The sequence below is a fragment of the Triturus cristatus genome, chromosome 1_1 (genome assembly GCF_964204655.1).
Source record: "Triturus cristatus chromosome 1_1, aTriCri1.1, whole genome shotgun sequence".
In the NCBI taxonomy this organism is placed as follows: domain Eukaryota; kingdom Metazoa; phylum Chordata; class Amphibia; order Caudata; family Salamandridae; genus Triturus; species Triturus cristatus.
Window position 1 is genome coordinate 819,464,734 of NC_140579.1, and position 21,643 is coordinate 819,486,376.

Here is a 21,643-nt window from a genome sequence, read left to right on the forward strand (position 1 = left end):
AGCCCACGTTAAGAGGGGGGTGGGGAGTGGTCAGAATCAAAGACCCTGGACAAGCGCCCTGCCAGCTGGATAGTGGGTGGTAAGAACGTAGTTCGCGGGTCAGATCACTGCCTGCTCCACCACACGCCGTGTGATCCTTGTCAAGTCAGCGTCATCTCGGTGACCGGGAGTGCACAGAGGAAGTGGCTGAGACGGCGGGAAGGTGTGTCTTGGGTGAGTAAGGGAACATCACCCTCCTCTCTCTCTCACGCCTCGGCAGGGATAGGGGCAGGCCAGGCCCGCAGGAGACAGGGTGAGGGATGGAAGGGACAGGATCTGGTGGGTGCGGCAGATCGGATCAGCAAGGCCTGCCATTCCTGAGCCATGAGGCAGGTACAACAGGCGGGGTGGGGGGGCAGGTCATGAGCATGGTGCGATGGAGAGGGAGCAAAGGTGGAGCAGGCACAGGAGAGAGAGAGAGAGAGCCCAAGTACGGGAGGACGGGGCGAAGAGGAACAAGCATTGCATGCAAAATTTAACAGGCAAACGTTAAGGTATACAAAAGAGTTTTTTTGTAAAGGAACTACACATTAAGATCCTCGTCACAGAAATACAAGCATGGAATCGAAACGTGTGGCGCGCGCACCACAAAGGAGCCGAACGCGGGATTCAAAACCAGTGGTGCGCTGGGGGGGGGGGGGAGCCAGTCTGTGCCGCGCGCTGATGCACGTCCTAGACACGGATGGGAATGGGTGGAGCAAAGGCGGGACATGCGCCCGCCTTTGCCCAATTGTGTGCTGCATTTTTTTTTTTTTTTTTAAAAGCACGCAAAAGCCAATGGAAGACTGAGAAAACAAAAGTACGCGCATGAGCGTGTGGTCAGCTTTCAGAACCCCGTACAAGAGGTATCGCGCTGCGCGAGCAATGCTTTGCACTGCAACGCTAGGCGCGAGACCTAAAAACGACACCATTGGTAGCAACTACAAGATTACCACTTAATTCTGCTTAGTTCAGGACATTTACATAAATTGTCTTCAAGATTAAATTGATTTTCACTACTTGCAAAACAATATTAGAGAGTCAAATTATCAAAGCACTTAACATTTAGGTTAACAAGTCTCCTGTCCTGGATGAACAACACCGCTATAAAGCATCAAGGGCAATTAATTTGCCACTCCAGAGTTCACATGAAAAGCGGCAAAAACATAAGAATTATCCAACAATAATACACAAGGAGCATTGTTCTAATTTAAAGTTGAGTAGATAGCTTGAATGTTCAAAGATCTTTTGGTGCCCCAGCCTTACTCACCTATGTCAGTTTTTTGGCTTTGTTGTACAGGGAATCCACAACTTTGCTCATATTGTGTATAGTTTCAAGAGCTGCCTCGTAAGTCTTATCTACTGGCGGTTCCTCAAAAATGATCAGGACTCCCTCCCCTTGGTCAAGGATACCTGGAAAAATAGAAAAGGTCTCTGCCGTTACATCAGAGGGACACATTTAAATCAATCTGGTCATATTTCAAATAATGCAGACTGATCTGTCTATATGAAAATCGTGACAGACAAGTCCCGATTCTTGATGTGTCATTTTATGTACTACAACTGCTAAGCACAATAAACAAAACAATTCAAGTTGAAACCATTGAGACAACACCTAGCAATAGAGCTTGCTCAAAACTACCATACTTATCAATACAACCAAGCATGCTTTTGAGTCAATCCTGTGCCATCTTGGGTTATGGCCAGGAACTGTACCAGAGTAGACAGAAGTTAAGCCACTGCACATAGAGTATCTACCTAGTCCAGATTTACACAACTTAACCTTCAAGGCACATCCATAAATGGAGCAAAAGGATTAAGAGATGTGAAGGGGAAGAGGAGGGGCATGTAAGAAGCACAGAGATAGCAGGCCTGCAGACCCTGTTAGGGCATAAAGCCATTAAACCATGCAAATGCTCTTTGGTAGTCTGGTATGAAAGGAAACTGAGTAACAGGTGCATTATAAGGCCTCCGCACTAGGCAAGATGCTTAACCAATCTCACAATCACTGCACTAAAGGTGAATACAAGGGGCGACTGTTACTCCCTTGCGTGCCTGAACCCGACACCTTACCTGCCTGCCCTGGATTCTATCTTCGCGCCTGTTGACCGTCTCCCTCCCGCCGCCGCCACTCCATCGCGGCCGCTGTGAGGAGGGGGACCACATCCCCCAGCATTCCCTGCGGCGGAAGAGGAAGCCGCTTCCTGGAGTCTCGCGCCTGGAGGCGTATAAACATCAGCTGGGCTTCTGGCAGAGCGGGCGACTGTTACTCCCTTGCGTGCCTGAACCTGACACCTTACCTGCCTGCCCTGGATTCTATCTTCGCGCCTGTTGCCCGTCTCCCTCCCGCCGCCGCCACTCCATCGCGGCCGCTGTGAGGAGGGGGACCACATCCCCCAGCATTCCCTGTGGCGGAAGAGGAAGCCGCTTCCTGGAGTCTCGCGCCTGGAGGCGAATAAACATCAGCTGGGCTACCACCTCGCGGGATCGCGCGCGGGTCCGCACCGGTCTAAGCCCGGGCAAAGGGCGGGCCGTCTACGGCCGTCCAAGGCCGACTGAGGCTGGGCTGGGCCACCACCCCTGATCGCTGGCTGTTGAGAACTTGTAAGACTTCTGTGTTCCATCAGTTGCTTGTTGATTGATTGCTTGCACTGGATTGTTTAGAGGGCTGATAGCGCTCTATCTTTTACTGCCATACCATGACTACCTGCTCCAGTAAAACCAGGAAATCATTAGTGGGGGGCTCAGTCAGGGGGACATTAGACCATTTTATCACTAGGGCCGCCACTGTCCTAGAGCAGGAGATAGCCGCCTATCTTTGGACCCTTTGTTTTACAAACGTTCATCCTTAGGCCATATTGAGAATGCTCTTTCACCGACGATTCCCAATATCGACATGGACCCTGCTTTTGACGTGGATCCCACTCTGCAGCCTCATGACGTAACAGACACACCGTTTGCGCCTAAGGTTATCATTACGAATACTTCAAATACCCAATTTATTACGGATACCTCAACTGAGGACCGGACTCCAATAAAAATTCCCAGAAAGAATAAGAATAAGGTTATCAGAAGCAAACCCATTGCCCTTAAATCTTCAGTAAAGACCACATCGCAAAAAACAAAAGGGAGGAAAAATCTTCATCCAGAGTCCCTCAAATCCACCCTTCAAACCCAGTTGATTCCAACACTTGCAGAATCCTCGCAAGACTGTACTCAGATACCTATGTCTTATCCTCCTAATTTACTACATGACAGAGCATCTAGTAAAATCTTTACTTTCTCCCTTGGCGGAGAAGATTAAAAATATTGCTGTACAGTTATCGTCTTTGGAAACATCAATCGCATCACTTACTGTAACCAATAGGGATTTGAACACCTGTCTATCAAAGAATCCTATTCTTTTCCCCAATATTGGGCCCCTTCACTTGATCAAAGAGTTAGTCAGCCAATTCCATCAACCAGTAAGGCGAATATACCCGCTGTTACACCTATATTTGAGAAAAGTGTTTCCGGCGAAAAATATAGCAGACCTATGCAAACACATAAATCTGTTGAATCTCATTGCGATAACGTCAACATGCAGCCACCCCAGAATAGCAGGGAGGGAACGACCCACCATATTGATCTGCCTCCAGAAGCAGCTCCATACGTGGTGATACTTACAGGCGTCCCGGAGCTGGCTATGGGTAAAGTAGAGGGATACCAAGAACTTAAAAACAAGGTAGTTCATTGGTTGAGTAAAAATCGGCCACTTCCCAACGACATCAATGGTGAAATACTTCACGTGAGAAGATTGGGATGGGTGGGTTACAGACCAAAGGATATCCAGGGAGACGTGATCATTATAAACTTCAGAGATCGCAGGGTATTGCATCACATTGCAGATTAGTATACTCTGACTAGTGGTGTAGGTATTACGACACACACCCCAAGTTATTTTTACCCCCGTTCTCTCTTATTAAACCCATTGAAATTACACTCTTTATCCGCGGCTAATACAGAAGCTCACCATTTTCCCCTTCCAACCTCAAATAGATATGCTATCCTTTCTGGCCTGGACGATTTAGATTGACCCTTAAATCCTGAGAATGAGATTGGTAATACTGTCATTGTGAGTCCTTTTCAAACCACCTCAGATTTTGATCTTTTTAATCATAAAATCAATTCTATGAACACTGGTAAGGTCGAGATAGTCAATTTTTTTTTTTGATTTCTACCCTTTAAACCTTGAACATAACCTATTAAGTGACAGTTTAATATCCAATTCTCTTCCGACCCACCATTTGATGAGCGTTACTTTACGCTCACCAATTCCTTGCAAGGCACAGGAAATTATTGAGACCCCAAAGGGCGCCATGAACGGTAACATTGGCAATAAAAACATTACATTGGGTGATGGTCTATTGTCCTGGAACGTGGCAGGTCTCCTTTACAAATTGACAAACCCCCTATGGGTCCAAATTGTTTCCACCTATAGTATTATTTGCTTGCAGGAAACTTGGAATATCAACGAACTCCATCTTCTGGGATATAAGACCTTACATACCCCAGCTCTTCTTAGTTTATATGGCAGAAATAAGGGTGGTCTTGTGACTTACATATCCGTAGAATCTGGATTATTACACACACATTTTATCGGGACTGAAAACTACCAGATTATCTCTTTAAAAGGGGGCCGCCATAAAAACATCACCCTGGTTAACTTCTATAATACCATCTCTAGTTCCCGTTATGAACTGGTCCTTAACGGCTTAAAGGCCGACTTAATAAAAATTGAGACTCATCTTAAAACCGATATGTTGCTTATCTGGGTGGGGGACTTCAATTGCTCATTGTGTTCACTGAGTAATGGAGGTACCTGTGGTTTGGACTTATTAGTAGTGACACCTCTCCCCATTTTTCGCACACCAAACTAGGAGAACTTTTAAACGGCTTAACATCCCATTTTAACTTATCTTATATGAATGAGCTGTGCTCTCCACCGAAGTGCTTTAAACCTACTTATAATGGGAGAGGTTGCCACTCTATAATTGATTATACCTTGATATCCTCCAGGTATCCAGAGATCATATTAAACTGGGAGACACTGGATTGTGCTATCAGTGACCATTATCCAATTGCGGTGACATTAAAATTAACCTCACCTTTTGACATTGATGTAAGGGCGAATCGGTCCCATACCCCGCCACTTAACCTGGGAACTACCACGGGGCTCTACTTAAAATGGGATAAAGTAGTCCCCCCAGTTTTTCTTAACTCCCTGATTAATAACACATATGAGCACATACAGATATGTCTGTCTACTACAGAAAGTCCTCAAGCCATTAGGCACTCTTTTTCCGTCATTTCGTCGTAAATTAAAAAATTACTCTCAAGAGCTCCAAGGAAAATTTCACAAGGCAGCACAGGTTGGTTTAACAGGACTTGTTCTAAAGCCCTGAAACATCTAAAAATTACTTTAAAAACTAACCCAAGAAACAAGTCAGAAATACGGCAGGCCAGACAAAGATATCGTGCAGCCCGGCTAACCAGAAAAAAATCAGCTGAAAGCAGAGGCCTGGCTAGCCTTACAGGAAGCTTCTAGTAATAGGGACAACACCGCTTTCTGGAAAGCAGTTAATGCACCTTTCCTGCAGTGTACCCAGTCAACAATAATTGATATGGCTATAACTGCTGAAACCTGGGTTAACCATTTTGGCACTTTATACGATCTATCGGATCCCACAGCGCATGCGGGTACGCTGGATACTTATCATAATCTTTATAAGGAGCTGAACGTTTCTAGTCTTTTTCCTCTGGACCTTACCTTCGATTGTGCTGAGGTACTAGTGGCATTAACAGAAAGCCCCTCCGGGAAGGCCCCTGGTCCTGACTGTGTACCAATTGATGTTTTTAAATCACAGTTGGACTTGTGGGCTCCCCTGCTCACTAATGTCTTAAACTCTTTGAATACTACAGGCTTTATTGATACATGGCCCGAGGCGGTTGTAGTGCCGATTTTAAGAAAGGCGACAGGAATAACCCTTCTAATTATCGCCCTATTTCATTGCTTGACTCTTTAATGAAAGTTGCAGGGCGAATTATCCTAAACAGAATCCACGATTGGCTGGGCGAGCAAGATATAATTTCCAACTTACAATATGGCTTCAGACAGGGTAGAGGTACCATTGAGCAAGGCCTGAACCTGACCCTTATAATTGCCAAGTACACTCAGGCAAAAAAGGGGAACCTCTTTGTGACTTTCGTGGACCTTAGCTCCGCATTTGACTGCGTCAACCACGAGCTTCTTTGGGAATCCCTTGCGGAGATTGGTATTGAGCCCCCTATTCTTGCATTTATTAAGGAGCTTTATAGGGGAGCATCAGCACGTGTCAGATATGGTAGACGGGGAGAGTGTTTTCCGACAGGTTTTATATTAGGAGAGGCGTAAGGCAGGGTTGCATTTTAGCCCCTCTGCTTTTTACCCTTTATATAAACGCTGTCGGCCATTAAGTCAACAGAATCTATTATGATTATCCTACCATAAATGGGAAACCCATACCTATACTTCTTTATGCGGACGACGCAGCAATAATGTCACAGACTCGCATGGGTCTTCAAAGGGCAGTAAAAGAATTTACTGAGTTTATGTCACAGAGAGGTTTAAAAATCAATGCCTCTAAAACCTTCACCATGTCTTGTGGACTAGGAATTGGAAAGAAGGAATATGCTACTTACCAGTATGCATCTGTTCTTGGCATGTAGAGCTGCAGATCTATACACTTTTGCATAGATCGCCATCTGGTGTTGGGCCCGGATGTTTGCAGTTTGTTTTTCTTCTTGGACAGTCTTTGGAAGTCACGAGTTCGGTGACTCCTCCTTCGGTCCGTACTGCGCATGGGCTTCGGCTCCATCCTCAGATTGTTTTTCGCCAGCAGGGAAATGATGGAGCGTAGTGATAATAGTAAGAAACCCATGTGTGTTGTATCTAAATAAGATAGACTGGAACGGATACAGGTAGCCGGGGAGGCGGGTGGGCGTGTATAGATCTGCAGCTCTACATGCCAAGAACAGATGCATACTGGTAAGTAGCATATTCCGTTCGAGGCATACGAGCTGCAGATTATACACTTTTGCATAGATTATATAGCAGTACCCAACCTTAGCGGCGACCACCGGTATCCGTTGCAGTGGTTTGAAATAGTGTCTTCAGTACAGCCTGGCCCACACTAGCTTGTTGTTTAGAGTGCACGTCTACACAGTAATGTTTTGTGAAGGTGTGCGGTGTTGACCATGTGGCTGCTTTGCAGATGTCATCTAAGGGTATGTTCCCTAGAAACGCCATAGAAGCCCCTATCTTTCTTGTAGAGTGGGCTTAGGTGGAACAGATAATGTTCTTTTTTTTGCTTTTTGATAGCAAATTTGTATGCACTTTACAATCCACCTAGCTATCCCTGATTTAGAGATGGGGTTGCCCTTATGCGGTGGAGAGAAGGAGACAAACAACTGTTTAGTCTTTCTGAAAGGTTGCGTTCTTTGTATGTAGTACAGTAAAGCCCTTTTAACATCAAGTGTATGTAGAGCCCTTTCCGCAACAGATTTAGGTTGCGAGAAAAAACCCGGTAATTCCACCGATTGATTAAGATCGAAGGGGGAAATGACCTTGGGCAAAAATGTGGGATTTGTGCGAAGTATCACCTTGCTGTGATGTATCTGTAAAAAGGGTTCTTGTATAGTGAACGCTTGTATCTCACTAACCCTTCTAAGGGAAGTGATAGCTACGAGGAAGGCTGTTTTCCAAGTGAGGAACTGTAGCTCACATTTATGCATTGGTTCGAAAGGCAGGCCCATTAGCCTTGTAAGAACTACGTTTAGATTCCATACAGGGGAAGGTGGTGCCCTGGGTGGAATTACTCTTTTAAGGCCTTCCATAAAGGCTTTAATAGCAGGCACTCTGAACAGTGATAAATGCTGTCTGTTTTGCAGGTAAGCAGCAATTGCTGCTAGGTGTAGGCGTATGGATGAATATGCCAGGTTACACCTGTGAAGATGGAGCAGATAGCATATGATGTGCTGTATGGATGCATCTAAGGGGTCGATTGTATTGTTACGGCAGTAAACAACAAATCGTTTCCACTTTGCGGCATAGCATGCTCGAGTGGTAGGGCGTCTGGCTTCCCTGATAATGTTTATGCAATCAGGGGGAAGGTTAAGGTATCCAAATTCTAAGATTTCAGGAGCCAGATCGCAAGGTTGAGCTGAGCTGGGTGCCTGATTTCTCCATGGTCCTGGGTTAGGAGGCATGGGGACAGGCGCAGCTTTTGGTGTGGTACCACTGAGAGCTGTAGTAGTGTGGTGTACCACGGCTGCCTGGCCCATGTTGGAGCTACCAGAATGAGTCTGAGGGAGTGCTGTTGTAGCTTCCTTACCACTAATGGAATTAGTGGGAGAGGTGGAAAGGCGTATGCAAATTTGCCTGACCAGTTCATCCATATCGCATTGTCTTTGGACAATGGGTGTGGGTATCTGGCGGCGAAGCTTGGGCATTTTTTGTTTTCGTGGGTGGCGAAGAGGTCTATCTGAGGATGCCCCCACTTGTGGAAGAATGGTTGAAGAACTTGTGGATGCAGTTCCCATTCGTGCATTTGCTGCGTTTGTCTGCTGAGCAGATCTGCCATGGTGTTTTGTATGCCTGGGACGTGTTGTGCCAGGAGAAAGATTTTTTTGTGGAATCGCCTATCTCCATATGCTCTGTGCTAAGCGGGAGAGCTGGGGAGAGTGTCCCCCCCCCCTGTTTTTGAATATAATACATTGCAGTCATATTGTCTGTGCGAATTAGGACTGCCTTGGCTGAAATTTGTTTCTGAAACGATTTCAGGGCTAGAAAGATCGCCAACAACTCCAGATGATTGATGTGGAGTAACCTCTGTTGTGGCGTCCATACACCTTGCACTGTGAGGTGTAATAGGTGCGCTCCCCAGCCGGAGAGCGATGCGTCCGTTGTTAGAATCACCTGAGGAACCGGGTCCAGGAACGGTCGCCCTTTGGAAAGGTTTGTGGTGTTCCACCACTGCAGAGAGCGATGGGTGCGACCGTCCACCAACACCAGATCCGTCAGCTGTCCCTGGGCCTGGTTCCACTGGCGTGCTAGGCACTCTTGGAGTGGACGCATGTGAAGTCTTGCATGAGGCACTATGAAAATGCAAGACGCCAACATCCCTATTAGTTTCATGAACACTCTTGCGGGGAGAGAGTGCTGAAGAAGGAACTTTTGGCGCAGGGCTTGCATGCTTGCGATCCTGGCTGAGTTGGGATAGGCTATAGCTTTTGAGGTGTCTATAGTGGCACCGAGGTATTGCTTTGTGTGAGAGGGTATTAAGTGGGACTTTTGGTGATTCACTGTAAAGCCTAGCTGGTGGAGTAGTTGTATGGTAGTGTTTGTATTTTGTACACACTGGTGGTAGGACGCGGCTTTTATGAGCCAGTCGTCCAGGTAGGGGAAGACGTGAATGTTTTGTCTTCGGAGGTGTGCTGCCACTACTGCTAGGCATTTGGTAAACACCCGTGGTGCGGTTGTGACCCCGAAGGGGAGAACCTTGAACTGATAATGTTGGTTGTCCACCACAAATCGGAGGTACTTTCTGTGAGCCGGGTGTATTGGGATATGAAAGTATGCGTCTTTCAGATCCAGTGTAGTGAGAAAGTCGCCCTGACGGAGGAGTGGGAGAACTTGCTGAAGAGTTACCATATGAAAATGGTCTGAATGGATGTATGCATTTAGAGGTCGGAGGTCTAGAATGGGCCGTAGGGTCTCGTCCTTCTTCGGTATGAGAAAGTACAGAGAGTAGACCCCTAGATTTTGCTGATCGACGGGTACCTGCTCTATCGCGTGTTTTTGCAGGAGGGAGAGTACCTCTTGTTTCAGAAGTGTGGTATGTTCTTGTGACATCGCACGGTGTCTGGGTGGAATATTTTGGGGGGGGGGGGGGGTAGAAGTTAGTTCGAGACAGTACCCTGACCGAATAATTTGGGTTACCCATTTGTCCGATGTTATGGCTTCCCAGGTGTGAAGGAAGTCCTGTAGTCTGCCCCCGACCGGAGTGGAATGGTCTGGGGGGAGCGGGGGAAAGTCATTGTGTGGGCGGTGTGGCAGAACGGGCGGTGTTGGTTTTGCCCCTGCCTTTATTATTGTTTCCTCGATATCCACCTCTTTGGTAGCCCTTTGAGAAGGTATTTTGAGGAGGGGACTTGTAGGAAGTGGAGGCGTTATCGGAAGAGTAACCTCTGCCAGAGCCTCGAAAGGAGGAACGGCGAAAGGAGCGTCTAGGGGTTTGTGATTGCAGGGCTCCCATAGACTTCGCCGTATCCGTATCCTTCTTCATTTTTTCCAGGGCTTCGTCTACTTTTGGGCCAAATAAGTGGTGTTGGTCAAAAGGGTCGTTTAAAATAGATGCTTGGACCTCTGGTTTAAAGCCTGAAATTCTGAGCCAGGCGTGACGGCGAAGCAGGACACTGGTGTTTATAGCCCTGGACGCCGTGTCTGCTGCGTCAAGTGCACATTTGATAGAGGTGTTGGTAATAATCTTCCCCTCTTGTATTAGCTCATGAGCCTTATTCTTATATTTAACCGGGAGGTGCTGCATGAGAGCCTCCAGCTCATCATAGTGCGCTCTATCGTACCTTGCCAGCAGCGCCTGTGTGTTGGCGATGCGCCACATATTGGTAGCTTGGGAGGCAGTGCGTTTGCCTGACGCATCTAAAAGCTTGGATTCCTTATCAGGTGGTGGGGCCTCACCAGATGACAGAGTTGGAGCGCTTCCTAGCTGTGGAGACCACTAGTGAGTCTAGGGACGCAGGTCCTTTAATATAGACAGGATCCGTGGGGGCTGCCTTGTACTTCTTTTCTATTCTGGGGTTTAAGACCCTAGCTCTAACGGGGTCTTTGAAAACCTCAGTGGCATGCTTGGTCACCCCTTTAAGCATGGGTAATATAGTGGTGGATTTATCTGCTATGTCAAAAGTGTCAAGTAGGAAGTCTTCCTCAACTGGATCACTGTGTAATTCCACCCCATGGTAATGTGCCGCCCGTTGTAAGAGGTGGTGTAACCCCAGGGAGTCCTCTGGTGGAGACGGCCTGGATGGATAGAGATCATCTTGAGGCACATATGGGACATCGGGATTGTGAAAATCCTCCCATGGGTCAGGTGTTCCCGGAGGAGTGGGGTCCTGCGGGGCATCTGTGGGATCATAGAATGGATCTCCGTGGTCATCAGGGTCTGGTGACGGGGTTGGAGACCGGTGAGGCAAGGGTGGAGAAGGTGGGGGAGGAGATGGAGGGGGTGGAGGAGGTGGAGGTGGAGGAGGAGGTGGTGGGGAGGGTACTCTGAACGGAGATGTGGCAGAGTCCTTCCGTTTTGGTGGTGGAGGAGGAGTTGGTTTGTCCAAAAGTCTTTTCTTGACAGACAAAATTAAATGTCCAGTCCTTGGATCCTTTGTTAAAGTCTTTTGAAGAGGATCCGGTGCGAAAAGCTCCTCCGGCACCGATTCGTCCATCGGTGCCGACGTTTTCGGAACCGAAGGCTTCGTCGGTTTATCCGCGCCATGCTTTCTCTGGATGTCCGATTTTTTGGTCGGCGCCGAGGCATGCTTCGGCACGGAAGCGTCGGTGCCAAGGGATTTGTGTTTGGTCGGCACCGAGAGGCCAGGTTTCGACACCGATGGCTTCAGAACGGAACTTGTTTTCTTCGGCGCCGAAGAATGTTGGTCGGCGCCGCTAGGAGGCTGGCTCGAGCCCGAGCCGCCAGGAGACTTGTGATGCTTTTTCACCGGGCCCGAAGGAGGGGTGATGGAAGCAGTATGCTTGGCTTTCCCTAGGCCCGGAGGCGAAGGGGTAACCGGAGTCTCTTTCGGTATGGGCGCGGGAGGGGGTAGAGTACTCACGACCCTCTGCGCCAGTGTGATCTCCTCCACGTCGGAGTCGTCGGCCTCGGAAGCTGTCAAGAATTCCTGTCATGCGAGGGGAGGAAAACGGTAACCAGCGAAAACGGACTACATCTCCCAGGATGCTTAGCGGTTGAAAGGTTATGTAAACAGGAGAGCTGTTACATAACTCAAGGAAAACACGCCCTTATGTAAACAGGAGAGCTGTTACATAACTCAAGGAAAACACGCCCTTATGTAAACAGGAGAGCTGTTACATAACGCAAGGAAAACACGCCCTTATGTAAACAGGAGAGCTGTTACATAACTCAAGGAAAACACGCCCTATAAAGGGAGGAACAGGGAGGTACAACGCTGTCGGATATTGTGTTTACACCGACGTACCTGCTTAGTGAAGAGCAGTGTTCCGGAGTGGTGCTCCAGTAAGGCAAGAACGGAGGTAGGTCGAGTCGTTACTCCCTGGGCCGTGTCTTGCCCCATCGTCACCTGTGAAGGACCCGGAAGCTCTACCGGATAACCATTGAGCTTCGCTTTTTGACTCGGCTGAGTCAAAGCGCAGTGGCGCTTTTCCTGGTTGGAGTCGTAACTCCCAGCCCGACCAGAGATACAGGGACTGCCAGCTGTAACGCACACCAGGAGGTGTTTGCCGCGTTACAGACTCGGAAGTCCACAGGATCGATTGAGCGGCTGCTCTCGGTTCAGTCTTCTTTGCTTGTGATTGGGGTATCGGTGACGCATCACCAGGAGGTGACTCCGCGTCCCGGTGCAGTCTGAGGAAGAGGTTGAGCGGCTGCTCCCTTCAGGTAGAGACCCCGGCTGGGTGTTTCCCTGACTCCTCGATTCTCCCCAACACTCTTCGTGCCCCTCACAGCCTACTGATTGGCATTGTCGGCCATTTCATTTCTGCCCTCTGTTGGCATACGCCGGGATCGGCGTATATGCAGAGGACGGTTAGGACCATCCGTGCTGTGGGCTGGTAACGTACTTAGCCTGGAGGATTCCAGTGACTATAACCTTTGTTTATTCCTTGTATTATTTTTGCCTTCATTAAAATAACTAAACCTTCACAAGTGGTTGCGTTCTCCTTATCGTGTCTGTTAAACGATCCTGAGACGTTCAGGGCGTTACAGAAGCGCTGACGATATCTTCCTCCTGCTCGGTGTGCTGCTGTCCCGAAGCTCCGGTGTCTTCTCCGAAGAGGTCAGGTGGAGCCGAGGTCGATGAGTGCGCCATGGTGCGCCGAGCTCGTCGATCCGGAATAGTCTTTTTCGATCGAAAAAACTTGCAGGCGGGGCAGTCTCGGGCCTCGTGTTCGGGAGAGAGGCAGAGGTTGCACACCTGATGGAGGTCGGTGTGGGGAAATTTAGACCCACATTACGGGCACTTCTTGAAAGGAGTCCTTTCCATCGGCCGAGACCGGAGTAGAGATAGGCCCGAAGGCCGCCGCCGATGTCTGGAATCGAGGAAGTGGCGAAGAGAGAGATGAAGAAGTCGATTCCGTCTAAAGAATCTCGATGGACGAGGATTTTTCGTCGAAGGTCGAACTGGAAAGGTTCGAAGCCGGAGCACGAAGTATTAGATCCGAGCCCGATGGCGGAAAAAAACAATCTGAGGATGGAGCCGAAGCCCATGCGCAGTACGGACCGAAGGAGGAGTCACCGAACTCGTGACTTCCAAAGACTGTCCAAGAAGAAAAACAAACTGCAAACATCCGGGCCCAACACCAGATGGCGATCTATGCAAAAGTGTATAATCTGCAGCTCATATGCCTCGAACACAATGTTCCATTTTCATAAACGGTAGTAAGCTGGAAAGTGTTGATAGGTTTCCTTACCTGGGCATCACCTTTGACAAGAAGGGCACCTGGCGGGCTGCCGTCCAAGCTAGAGGAGCTGTATTCTCCAAAGCTTTAGGCGCATTAACTAATTTTTTTAAAAAATAGGGGGGGGGGGGGGATTTGGGGAATCGAGCAGGTTGATCACATCCAGCGCTCTGAGAATTTATTTTTGCGCTATCTTTTGGCTACCCCACGCAGCACTTCAACATATGTAATGCATAACGAACTTGGCCTGACGTATATCACGGACATTATAATATCTTCTCCTATTATTTTATGGCACAAAGTCTGGACAACCCATGAAACACACTTCAACAGGGAAATTATTTGCGATTGTCTCAGCCTGAATGAGGCTGATAATATTAAATGGTTGAATTACGTAAGAAACCTGTCACTTGATATAGGGCATCCAAAATTTTTTACTGACCCCCCTACTTTAAATAAAATATCTAGAGTTACATTAAAACGATTAGTCGCTAATCACTTGGCCAATCGTCGCTGGTCCCTTGAAAAATCTAAGTGTACGGTTGTGGAGTATCAACATTCTACTATCGTTGAAGGGATGCAGCAGTATTTATCTTTAATCCCATCCCCTTTCATCCGTATGCTTGTGACTCGTTTCCGTACTGATACCTTTTTTAGATTGTTAACATTTCCCAATCAGAATTGTTGGTCCAGAAATCTGGAGAAATGTCCATGCGATGGCCTGTCATTACAATCTAACATCCATTGCAATTTATTTTGTAAGTTTTACCAATTGCCAAGGGTCACTTATCTGAAACCACTGCTTAAATCATGGGGATTACGTTCCAGTAGGATAGCTGATCATAAATTGAAAACACTGGATAATCCATCAGCCATAGCTGTGGTCTCTTTTTATTTGAAAGTGATTGTCAGAATAAGGGTATCAATGCAGCCTTAGATGATAAAAGTTTCCATGTATGTTATGTACTTTTTTCCCCCAAATGTTTTTGACAAGGGCTGCTAAAATATTGAAATTACGCTTACTGCAATCTTGTATTTTAAAATTTCATGCTAGTTTATGATATTTTAATCATGATTTTTATTGTACTTTTTATGATAATGTTTTTACATATCGAATAAAGATAACTTGATTGATTGAATACAATATTCAGACATGAACCCTCTCCCTCCCCAACTGTCTTCCAAAAAACAATCATCAGATGCGTGGCCCAGAGGAAGAGGAAGCACAGAAGGGTGTGTTTAATCTATGCAGGGAGTCCCATTACATCCTGCTGCACTGGGCCATCAACCACAATTTCCTACGGGCACAGGGAGGATCATTTTCTCTAAAGAAGTTGTGAAGAGAAGCAGGACAGCAAAAAAGCAGTAGTGCAAAGTTTTTGGGGCCAAATCAGCCTTTGCATGGTGGGGGAAAGGTGGAGATGGCAACCTATGGGGAGAGTGTGAGAACTTAAGGGATTCAGAGTAATGTTACAAGAGCAGGGGACCAGATTTGTAAATGGATAATGTGAGGTGATTGTGAGAAGTTGGCCTGATGTATGATGTCACTAGTTCTAGTGTACACCTTATATCAGTCCAAATACCCTTATGGTGATTGGTTGTAAAGTCAACCTTATAGACCAGCTTATAGACCAGCTATCCTAGTGGTAGCATAGTCAAACCCTCAGCACTCTTTATGAGATTAGAGGTAAGTACAACACAGTCTTATTTATGCATACATTAAGTCACACAGGTAAGTAATACAGTTAGGCCCTAGGGGCCACGCAAACCATATACTAAGTAAGAGGTATAAGGACCACTGTCACGGAAATAGGATAGGCCTAGGCCTAGGGAATCGCTGGGGCTACACTACACTAGCAACAGTTAGGAAGTGGGAGGCCCACGGGATTCAGGTGCAGAGTGGAAACACTCACTCGTAATGCGTAAAAGTCGATAGAATCACTAGCAGTTAGAAATAAACAGTTTTAGGACACTTCTGGTATAGCTAGAAAGTCGAGACTCGGAAACTAGACCCTAGGATAGTCAATACCCTTGTGAGCACCGAAGTACCCAAGTTACCTAGCCCACAGGCTGCGGGGGCATAGGTGTGAACTTGCGTCGGGTTTCGTCGTGGACTTCTATGGATGCCTGAAGGAAAGTTGCTGACAGGCGGTCAGTGAAGAGTGTCCGGTGGATCCCAAGGCTGGGATCAAGAGGAGAGGAGACCTGCAAGCAGAAGGGACAGAGTCAAGGTCACTAGCCAGTGACCACGTGGAACCAGGAAGGAACCAGGCGATGTCGGGAAGGTTGCAGGTGAAGGTGAAGCTTGTCGCTGCAGCCACGAGGACCAGGGAACGTCGAGGACGACCAGGACCAGGAGGCGAGCTGTCCCACGAAGGCTCTTGCTGTCGGCGGCGTCGAAGTTGGACTAGGACTCACCAAGCCTTGGCAAGCGGAACCCACGAAGAACGGAGGACTTGCTTCTGGTGCAGACCAGGAAGGTCTGGGGTGCTTCTTCTTTGCAGAGAAGCGGGAGCCAGTCTGGAGGAGCCAAACCAGCGCTGAAGATTTCAGGGTGCGTCGTCTCAAAGGCCACTAGCCAGCGGGCAAGAAACCGGAGAGACGCGGCAAGCAGGAAAATGCAGAAGGGCCCCACGCAGGACTCGTGGAGTGTGGGGGGCTGATCTTCGGTGCAGATGGTGCTTGGGGTTGGGGCTTCTCAATCCCCGGTGCACAACTTCGAGGGTGCCTCAGAAGCTGCGCTTGAAGATACTAGCCACTTTTCCCAGGTAGCCGGTCCCACGTCTCTCGTCGCCTCCACAGATCTCAGCACGGCTGTGGATGTGGATCAGGGTCGGAGAAGTCTGGAAGTCAAGGCTCTGGTCGGGCTCTGCAGTCGGTCCCTCGTAGAACTTCAGCAAAGCAAAGGGTAGTCTCTTGATGGTGCCTGTTTGCACAGGGTAGCCACTCCTTGGCCACAAGGGAGATTCTTCAGTCTTCTTCTTTCGTCGTATGTCGAAGGTCCAGAGTTTCTGTTCAAGTTGCAGGTTCAGGATAATCTAAAGTCTTGAGGCCCAACTCCCACTCTTATACTAATCTGGGGGGCTGGGATACCTGCTAGGTCACGCCTTATGGGTGGGACCTGGGAGGGGGGTGGTTACACCCCCTTCCCTTTGTCCAGTTTCGCGCCAGGACTGGGGCTGGAGTGCCCCAGCACCGGTTTGAACTGGACTATGCATGGGACACCTTGTGTGCCCCAGGCATGTCTCATTCCTTTCAGCCCTCCCTGCCCCAATACACTAAAGTCTGTCTGGAGAGGTGCTAGCACCTCCCCAAGCAGGAAACCTATTGTCCAAGCCTCCCTGGCCGGGATCACTCCCAGCAGCAGGAGGTCAGACTTGTGTCTGTGGCAGCAGCATCCATCTTGTGATGCTGAGGCTTTGGTTAGAGTTAAACAGCAAAGTAGGATTTTAACATGTCTCTCCCTCTAGAAGGGGGAATAATATCCTCATCACCAGAAATGGTATGGGGGTATTATTCCAAAGTGTTAGACACCTTACACGACATGTTTTGATAAAGCCCAACCATAGTTACCATAACCGTTTAATATTATAAGGCACTTTAAGAGTATATGGTAGGCTATATCATAGAACAGCTCTAAGGACATGGTTCCGAAAGCTGCAGACAGGCTCAGCTCATGCTAGAGCACCATCTCACATGTTACCAAGCACTCTGCCTCCAGGATTGTTAAGGCCTGCCATAGGAGTGACTGATAGGTACACATGTGTCTATATATAAGGGTAGATATAGGCATACTATATCTAAGCAAGGGGTGATTACACGACCTTGCCCCAGCTGAGTGATCAGCCAGTTGTGTCTGATTGGAAGGCCAGACCAGGGGTGGCATAATACATGCTACAGCCCCTGGGAGGCCTAGGGTACACCTATGCCCTGGGTACCTAGGGTACACTGTACAGGGTCCAATAAGGTGATCCTTACCAATTGGGAATGTACCTAGGGTACATGGAGTCCATTTTAAAGAGAGAGCAGACAGCCTGAGACCCTGAATGGCAGGATCTCAGGCCAACTAAGTCGAAAAACCAGCTAGACACTAGGCAAAAAGTTGGGGGTAACCATAGTCAGATATCCACCTTCCTACAGTGATGATAAACAAGTTACTTACCTTCGGTAATGTATTATCTGATAGACAGTATAGCAGCAGATTCCTTAACTTTTGAATTCTCCCCAGGCGTCACACTGGATCTGGAAATTTTTCAGCAGCCCCTATGCGCGCCCGGGGACAGTGTCTTACAACTCCGTGATGACGTCGGTTGTGAGAAGCTGGCCCGGTATATGATGTCCACTAATGTAAGTGGGCACCTTGCCCCAGTCCAGACAACGCTTATGGTGAGTTAAGAGGTCTCGGACAACCTTAGAAACCTCTCTAAGTGGTAGCTGTGGAGAGCAGCCTTCAGGCTTAGTTCAGAAGGAGCGTAAAACAGCTTGTTTTACCAGAATGCAATCTTATAGAATAGATCAAGTGAAAAGAATCACACCAAGTATTTATAAAAATATGTATTTATTATATAATACTCTAGTACGTTCAAATATCTCCTACACGGATATAAACAATGCACACAATACTTTAGCAGAGAAACACAGTAAATAGCACGAATTTCAGTGTACCCAGGGGGGACCAAACCATATACTAAGAAAGTGGTATGAAAACCATCACTCGAGTCATGACTATGTCGAGGGGACGCAGAAATGCCAGGGACCCTTAGAACCACCCAAGGTAAGTATATAGGGACCCCACGGAGAACGTGGTTGTGTTCCCACACTGCACTATAGATCTAAATCGGCTATACTGAATTATACCCAGATCTATATATCTGAGTTCATACACACACAGATCCAAAACCAACAAGCATTTGCAATGCAATAGGTCTCGCATTTGCGAGATTTTGAGGCTATTGCACTTTGTAAATGACAATGCCTTTTATTTAGGTTTAAAAAACCTGTAATAATAAAAGATATTGTCATTTACAATACCAATAGGTCAAAGTTTTGAAAATGCGAGACCTATTGCATTGTGAATGCTTCTTCTTTATGAGCTCTGCCTAGCCCTTCTCACAGATGGTATTCAAGTCTAACATATGCTGTGACCTCAGTGCAGACGGCAGTGTTCTAACAAGCATTTGCAATGCAATAGGTCTCGCATTTGCGAGAGTTTAACCTATTGGCATTTTAAATGACAATACCTTTTATTTTTGTTTTCAAACCAACACATAAATAAAAGGCATTGGTATGGCAATAGCTCAAACGCTAACAACTGCGAGACCTATTGCATTGCAAATGCTTGTTGGGTTTGGCTTCCGGAGTAGTGTGCTAGTCGCTGAAAAGCGCTTCAACACCTCATCAGGGGTAGCAAGCGCCATACAAATCCAAACCCTCCCCTCTTCTAACCCTCCACTATCCTTTTCAATCCAAATAACAGACTAACATGGCCACTGCTCAAATTAATTTCATATTTCCCTATGCTAATTCACCACTAATCCTTATTGAGCTCCGGAATAGCGTGCTACTCGCCGAAAAAGCAATTATAGTGACAGGAAGTGGGAGCTCAACACAAGTAAGCTTCAGACTCACTGAACCATGAGTTTCTCCTGTCGTATTACTGTAGGCAACCTTACAGAAGTTGCAGGGAGGTAAATGCAGACCCCAGCTCACAGCAGACCCCACAGCACGAGGGGCCCCCAGCCCTCCGGGGGGGACCCCATTCTGCTGAAGGCCAATGAATATTTGTGAGATATGGGAGACCCATGTGCCTCTCATCACATCATCCGCCATTTTGCCTTTTGCCACTCAGAAATATTACTGATAGTCAGTGTTTGTTATCAGCCCATTCGTGCATCTTATGTAAAGCTACAAAACATGCCCCCTAAATGCGAATTGCGCTGTTCTGCCACGCCGTCAAGGGATTTGAAGAGCTGTTTCCTGAGCACATAAGGGGAGAGGAGGAAAGCTTGCGCCTCTCCGCCACGAGGACCGCATCTGCATACGCATTTATGGTCGCAGTCGCGAGTGTTGGAGCCAGAGTGGGATTTACGCTAATTACTGTCTATTAACAGCGACAATACGAGCAGCGCATCCATTGACCGGGGAGGCCTAATGGGAACTAATGCAGCAGCGGGCTTTCATTTCCCTGATCTGAAGACGCCTGCCCCACCCAGGGCGAGCTGCTCTTCCCTTTGATGTCTACCAAGTTTACTTTGTGAAAAGGCTGCCGGGCCCCGTCATTAATGAACTCCGGCTGAGACGAGTTGAGAGCTACTGAAGGGGCCTAGAAACACGCGGTCGCTGCATACTTCGAGGGTGCCCCATCTCCCCAAGAGCGGCCGACCTTGGAGGTGGTGATCCGGGTTCGAGCCCCTGCTCAACACCCTGTGATGATGGACAAATCACTTAAACTCTCGGTGCCTAAAAAGCATGCGTAATGTAATCTAGAGCTCATGTCAGGAGTTCCAATACCCTTGGACTACGTCTACGCGACATACAAACTGGAAAAAAAATATATATATATATTACGGAAGGAGGAACTTCATGGGCCCCAAACATGACACGTGTTTACTACCAAACATAGAGGGGTGCTTTCTTGCTTGCAGTAGGGCCCATGGTACCCCCACCCCCTGAACTAGGGCACCCCTGGCGGCCTCTCTGGTCCTTCTGCACCGCGACATCTTTTGTGAAACCACAGCAGTCCCTTGGGCTCAGTGCAGCGTGAGGGGGGTCACCAATGAAGTGAAGGCGAGCGAGGGATGCGGCAGCTTGGGTGGGAGTAGTCGTTGCACAAAAGGGATGAGTGTCCGGAGTACTCAAAACCCAAAGTCCAGACTAGCAATATGCAATGTATACATTGCACATGCAGATTTCCATAGCAGCCCTAATTCAGAATACATCTTGAGTCGGAGATGTCTGTCCGCATCGCGTATCTCTTTGAAAATATTATACGTTGTTGATGGGCTTTTCTTGAAAACCAGAAGCAGGTTTAGATCTGAGGAGTTTAATTTCACCAGTGGGGCGGCTACAAAAATGTGCAAGGCCTTAATTGAAGTGCCTCACGGCCCTACCTTATTTTTCAGGGAAAGCAAAATGGCGGCTCGGAGTCTACACACCAAGAAGCGCTGCTGGGCAGCATGCATTTTGGTGACGTTTCATCATTGAGGTTCTGTGGGTGAACAGTCAGCAAAGAAGGACTAAACTCCGACAGTCGGTTGACAGGGCTTAACGGACTACATGAGCTGGTCCAAGACCCAGAGAGAATGCAAGTGAAATGCTGGAAAGCAACTCACCTCTGCCCACTCCAAGAAAATGAGGAAAAGAAGAAGTCGAGTATTTCAAGGTCAAATAAAATCAAGCGCAGGAGGACGCGAGCACAAACTAGTTCGACGTGTATAGAAATAAAAACAGACATAGATGCTGTCGCACTTCAGTTCTAATGTAAAGAAGCCAGCTTGCTCGTGCAGGAACAGTAAACACTAAATAAAGGCAATTAACACTAAATTAATGCAATTTAAATACAGTCATTGTCACTCATAAAATCCAGGCTATGGTAGGCACTAAGGCAGCCAGAGAGACATGTCCAAGTTGCACTTCTACCCAAAGAACAAGTTACTTACCTTCGGTAACGATGTATCTGTAAGAAACATTAGTTAGTTAGATTCCTCACCTTAGAATATTCCCAGGCGTCAGACTGGATCCGGAAGATTTTTCGTCAGCAATACCCCTTACACGTCGCTAGGCGTCGTCTGCGGCTCCGCGTCCGTCGTCGGCGTCATGCGCCGGAATGACGGAGTACTTAGACGCCGCCCTCGCGCACTGACGTCAGTTCTTGTACACAGC

The 21,643-nt window shown here is 47.7% G+C and overlaps 1 protein-coding gene across 3 annotated transcripts in view; it reads right to left on the reverse strand.

The window, feature by feature from the left end:
- The window catches only part of LOC146871121 (26S proteasome non-ATPase regulatory subunit 11), a 922,247-nt gene that overhangs the window by 41,123 nt on the left and 859,481 nt on the right, over positions 1-21,643 (reverse strand). For 2 of the 3 annotated variants that reach the window (XM_085650288.1, XM_085650291.1), the window contains one exon: positions 1,289-1,431. In XM_085650288.1, coding sequence (XP_085506414.1) covers positions 1,289-1,431 — 143 coding nt within the window. Of the gene's footprint in view, positions 1-1,288; positions 1,453-21,643 lie in introns of all 3 variants that reach the window. The other variant, XR_014980477.1, reaches the window with a different exon arrangement.